We start from the raw sequence: 4,034 nt of genomic DNA, 5'->3' as shown, positions 1-4,034 counted from the left end.
AAAGTGCCGCTACATTTAGCTCGTTTTTTTTTTTTTTTACTATTTCAATCAAATATTCATTTTGCGATTTTTTTTTTTTGGCTAATCCAATATATGAGTTTTTTTATAAATCCGATTAGTCATTTTGGATAAAAGCAACATTTGGCTTTTTCATTGTAAATGCTCTTAGAGCATTCACATTGTCTTAGCTATTTTTTACTTTTATCTAAAATAGATAAGCAAAAAACTAAAAAACCATCTGCACCGGATTATGTCTCAAATGCAAAATAGGTTCTTGTTGCATTTGTGCACCATGCACCACTGGATATAATTGGCACTATTCACACATCTATTTATTAATAAATTATTTCTCTCTCAACATCATTCTTTTCCAAAAATTGTTTTTAACTATTTCTCTTTCGCCATCTGTTTAGGAAAAATATAATCCTTATATAAAAAAAATATATATATATATATATATAAAAGATAAAAAAAGATAAAAAAAAAAAAGGTAATAACATATCTGGTATATTTTAAAACTCAATAAATTTTAATTAATCATTTTACATAAAAATAGGCAGAATCCAATGTCAGTACTCGTCAGAATGCTTTTTCCTTTTACCTACCCTCATAAAACTTGTATGAAACGTTACGGAGAGACAATTTGGATAAATAAATTATGGAGTCCATAGACTACCAGACTAGAGCCTTCGAAAGCTTACACGAGTGACAGCTTTTTGGCTCTATAGCTTTAAAATTCAATATATTGGAAGAAAGGAAACAGTCGTTGAACGAGTAAAAGAGTGATTACCGCATGGCTCTGGCACATCGTATACTCTTTTGGACTCATTTCAAAGTACAAATAGCCTTTAAGAACATGCTTCTCTGTCTATCTACTACCATTATTATTTTTGCAATCCTTCAAACACACATGCTGATGCCGTTTGCTTTTCATATAATCTTTCAAAATATATAAAACTCTCCAACTTTCTAATTAGGAGTTTCTCCATAATATGCAACTACAATATACATTTTTTTTTTTTTTTTTTAATAAAATTTTTACATATGGAAGCCGGATTCCAAAAAAAGCTCATCATCTTCCAGCAGCTGATCACCCAGTTCTACAGTGGATGAGTCTTCAAAACTCAGTGGACTCAGAAGGGGAGCTTCTTTGACTTCTTCAATCGACGTGATCGATCCCAAATCAATACCAAAACCATCATCGAACACGCACCAAAAGTCCGGTTCAACACATTGTCCAGCTGCGCCTAACCCGGACCGGTTATCCGCAAGCTCAAGAAGAGCCGCTTTGGCAGCCGCGGATTGTATATCTCTCCTGGAGGATGACTCGGGCCGAGGCAACGACTCGGCTAACTCGGGGAAGTTGAGGCACGCTGAGTTGCCCTTTAAGAACAAGGCGGCCGAGTCGTGGGCCCGGGCTGCCATCTCGGCCGACCCGAATGACCCTAACCACACACGGGTTTTTGTACCGGGCAACCGTATCTCCGAGACATAGCGGCCCCAGCTCCTTTTTCGGACCCCTCGAAACTGGGTGTCCGGTTCGCTTTGACAAGCTCGCTTCTTGTTCTTGGAGCCCAGTTTGGAAGATGGTTGGGATTCAAAGCGGTGGGTCGGTTTGGATTCGGTGGGCTCTGGTTTCTCTTCAATGACGGGCGAGTGAATCCTTGTGTAGGTCATATGTTTGATGGAATGCATGAACAAGAATGATGTGAGCGTCACTGTGAGGGAGCCAGGGAGGGTTTTAAAGTAGAGGGTTTGAAGAGGCTGGTAGCCTGGTAGGGGGGAGGAAGGAGGGGTTAACTAGTTTGGTTGGGAAACGGGAAGTGAGAAAATTGAGAATAGCTGGCAACACTTGGGTGAGAGTGTGGGTCGTCTGGATTTGAAAAGGACATCGGAAAAGTACAAACTAACGTTCCATCGAACAACATGCTCTTAATGACAATAATGACCCACCCAGTTTTTTTTTTCTTTTCTTTGCTTTAACAAAGGATGAAACAACAATTTTTTTTTTTTTTTCTATTAATATTATCACAGATTAACAAATATTTACTGCAAGATTTTACTCATGAATTATTAAATGAAAATGTATTTTTCACTTTACTGCGTCTGCATGTTTCGGTTTTTGAAACTGAGTATAACTGATTAATGGGCTAGTTCAATCGACTGTAAATCGAAGATTATTAGTTCGAATCTCTCTTCTATTTTTTAATAAGAAATTTCATGAATTTTATTTTATGAAAGTTGGTGTAGAAAATCCTCTAACGAAATAAGTTAAAATATGTATTTTTTTTTATATTAAAAAAAAAAATTGGTGGGAATAGAGGAAAAAAAGAAGATGGAGGACAATGGAGTAATTGAGGTGTATTGGTTTATCCTGACAAATTAGCACATGCATCATCATGGTTGATGAAACGCGTAAAACCAGCTGTATATGTGTAAGGTGGCGCAAGGCTTTATTTGCCATTTTGCCTTTTATGGAATGCAAGTCAAAGCTTATATCATCGGACCGTGTTGACTCTTTTTGGAGTCCAGAAATCCCATGCCCACGGTATCAACGCACCAACATAACATGCCTCCCTAATTTGCTCTAACAAGTTTCTCAAACCAAAATCTTTAGTAATATTTAAAACCAAGAGGCTTGTTTTTTTGTGCGTAAAAAAGAATTAATATATATATACACTCCACGGCCACGGCCACTCCACCATGCTATGATTCGTATCTAGTTGAGCCTTATCATATTCCTCTTTGACTAATTATTTTATTTCATTCTTAAACAAAACTTAATCAAATGAATTATGAGATAAAATGCAATTTCTACCATTACTCTTCCTCGTTTGCTCTATGTATCAATCATCATGTACATGGCAAGTGGTAAGCCTCAACAAACATAATTTGTTCTCAGTATCAAAATAATTACAAGCGAGTAACTTAATCGCCTATTGACTACGACCGAACTGAAATTAACCATCAACCGACTTATGCGAGTCAAAAATCAGTATGGAGTTTTTATACTGGCGTTCGTTCGGTTAATCGGTATAAAATTTTTGTTGTTGGTTAACTGAATCGAAATATGCATAACCGAACAGCCAAATTTGGCACAAATTAATGCTTTGACAGATGGACTTTGCGGAGTGATGTTTTTTTAAAAGTTTTTGATAAGTTTTTTGCATCTTATATTCTTATTGTTTGCATCTTATGTTCAATAAGTTATTTTAGACACACACAAAAAAAAAAGGGCCCCCAAAATAACTAATTTTTTGCCCATTTAAAAAGCTCACGATTAATCGATTAACTGACCGAAATTAATCGATTACTGAAATTAACCAAAAATTTTGAAATAATTTGTTATTGAAATAAAATCGGTAAATGTACCAGTTCGGTTTGGTAAGCTATTACCGATCGGCTAACTGAAAATATCGGTTAAATCGGTTATGATTTAACCGATAATGTACCGATTCGATTTGGTAAGCTATTAACCGATTTAACCGATAATTTTAGTTAAATGACCAGTAATTGCTTACCGATTTAACCGATAATTTCAGTTAACTGACCAGTAGTAGCTTACCGATTTAACCGATAATTTCAATTAACTGACCGGTAATAGCTTACCAAACTGAACTGGTACCCACCCCTAAAAATAATATCAACAAAAATTTTGAAGATTTCTCACTTCTATAATAGGCTTGCGTTGTTGCGGGAAGGAAGGCCTCATGGACAATCACCAGTTTGGGTGGGGGGGGCCCGGGGTGGGGGGCATGGCTTTTCTCCCAAAAAATTTGAATTGAGAGAAGGCTTTGTTTGTGTTAGTAAGTGGGCTGGCTTCTATAGTTGCCAGACTGGCATGGAAAGTGATTTCGTCAAATCAAATGTCAATCAAATGGACCATTGTAAGCTACGTGGGCCGATAGATTTTGGGGCCCAATCATATGTTCCATCTAGACAAGAGCGCCTCTCTCAGCAGTCAGCTCAGCCCATCTACAACGTACACAAACATCAATGGTTGTCTTGTCTATAGTCTATAGACTCGAGGAAAC

At 36.8% G+C, this 4,034-nt stretch overlaps 1 protein-coding gene across 1 annotated transcript; it reads right to left on the bottom strand.

Annotated features, from left to right (window-relative positions):
* Positions 1-657: 657 nt before the first annotated feature.
* LOC132182888 (ethylene-responsive transcription factor ERF022) lies at positions 658-1,865 on the bottom strand. Its single transcript, XM_059596253.2, has one exon. It carries the CDS (start codon positions 1,693-1,695, stop codon positions 1,039-1,041), a length of 657 nt encoding a protein of 218 aa, XP_059452236.2. The 5' UTR covers positions 1,696-1,865; the 3' UTR covers positions 658-1,038.
* Between the last annotated feature and the right edge of the window lie 2,169 nt (positions 1,866-4,034).

This window comes from Corylus avellana, chromosome 5, assembly GCF_965113065.1.
Source record: "Corylus avellana chromosome 5, dhCorAvel1.hap1.2, whole genome shotgun sequence".
NCBI lineage: Eukaryota > Viridiplantae > Streptophyta > Magnoliopsida > Fagales > Betulaceae > Corylus > Corylus avellana.
This window is presented reverse-complemented; position numbering and strand designations above follow the sequence as displayed.

Bases quoted from the DNA above. Each gene is read 5' to 3' on its own strand.
- LOC132182888 (XM_059596253.2), bottom strand. From the start codon at position 1,695: ATGCATTCCATCAAACATATGACCTACACAAGGATTCACTCGCCCGTC.